We start from the raw sequence: 815 nt of genomic DNA on the forward strand, positions 1-815 counted from the left end.
CTGTTTATATATCTTTTTTTGCTTCACAAATATATATTTATTTAAAGGAGACATTTACGTCGACAAACTATGGACGCCTTGTTGGTGTTGCTAGCATGATAGGGGGGGGACTGTCTCTCTTGGGTTCGGCTTTGTATGATACATATACAGTAGGTTTGACTGTAGACTTCTCTATAGTTAGTGAAATAGATACAGACAACAGCAGCAGCAGCAGCAGCAGCAGCAGCAGCAGCAGCAGCAGCAGCAGTAAGGTGCAGGAAAGGCCGATGTGGGGGGTTTTCGGGATTGTTTGCTTCGCTTATTTGCTGCTGCTGCCGCTGCTGCTCGCAGTGAAGGGTATATGGCCCAGAAAAAACAAAGACACGCAGCTTATACTACCCTCACACAGCAACAGCAGCAGCAGCAGCAGCAGCAGCAGCAGCAACAGCAGCAGCAGGAGGAGGAGGAGGGGGAGCAGCAACGGCAACAGCAGCAGCAGCAGGAGAAGGAGCAGCAACAGCAACAGCAGCAGCAGCAGGGGTATGCAGAGCCTTCAGATAGATACTAACTACAACAACAACCCCACCAATAAAAATAATAATAAAAATAATAAAAACAGCAGCAGCAGCAGCAGCAACAGCAGCAACAGCAACAGCAAAAGCAACAACAATAAGAACAGCAGAGGCAGCAGCAGCAACAGCAGCAGCAGCAACAGCAGCAACAGCAGCAACAATAACAGCAAAAGCAACAACACCAACAGAGAGCAGCAGCAACAACAACAATAACAACAACCCCACCACTAACAATAATATAATATATATATATATATATATATA

The 815-nt window shown here is 46.0% G+C and overlaps 1 protein-coding gene across 1 annotated transcript; it reads left to right on the forward strand.

Annotated features, from left to right (window-relative positions):
- Nucleotides 1–95: 95 nt before the first annotated feature.
- Nucleotides 96–547, forward strand: EMH_0093670 (uncharacterized protein; the record flags this gene model as incomplete). The annotated part of the gene is made up of 2 exons (XM_013502012.1): nucleotides 96–268; nucleotides 331–547. 2 exons carry the CDS (start codon nucleotides 96–98, stop codon nucleotides 545–547), a joined length of 390 nt encoding a protein of 129 aa, XP_013357466.1.
- Nucleotides 548–815: the final 268 nt, after the last annotated feature.

This window comes from Eimeria mitis, genomic scaffold (assembly GCF_000499745.2).
Source record: "Eimeria mitis Houghton genomic scaffold, Emh_scaff8080, whole genome shotgun sequence".
NCBI classification, from domain to species: domain Eukaryota; phylum Apicomplexa; class Conoidasida; order Eucoccidiorida; family Eimeriidae; genus Eimeria; species Eimeria mitis.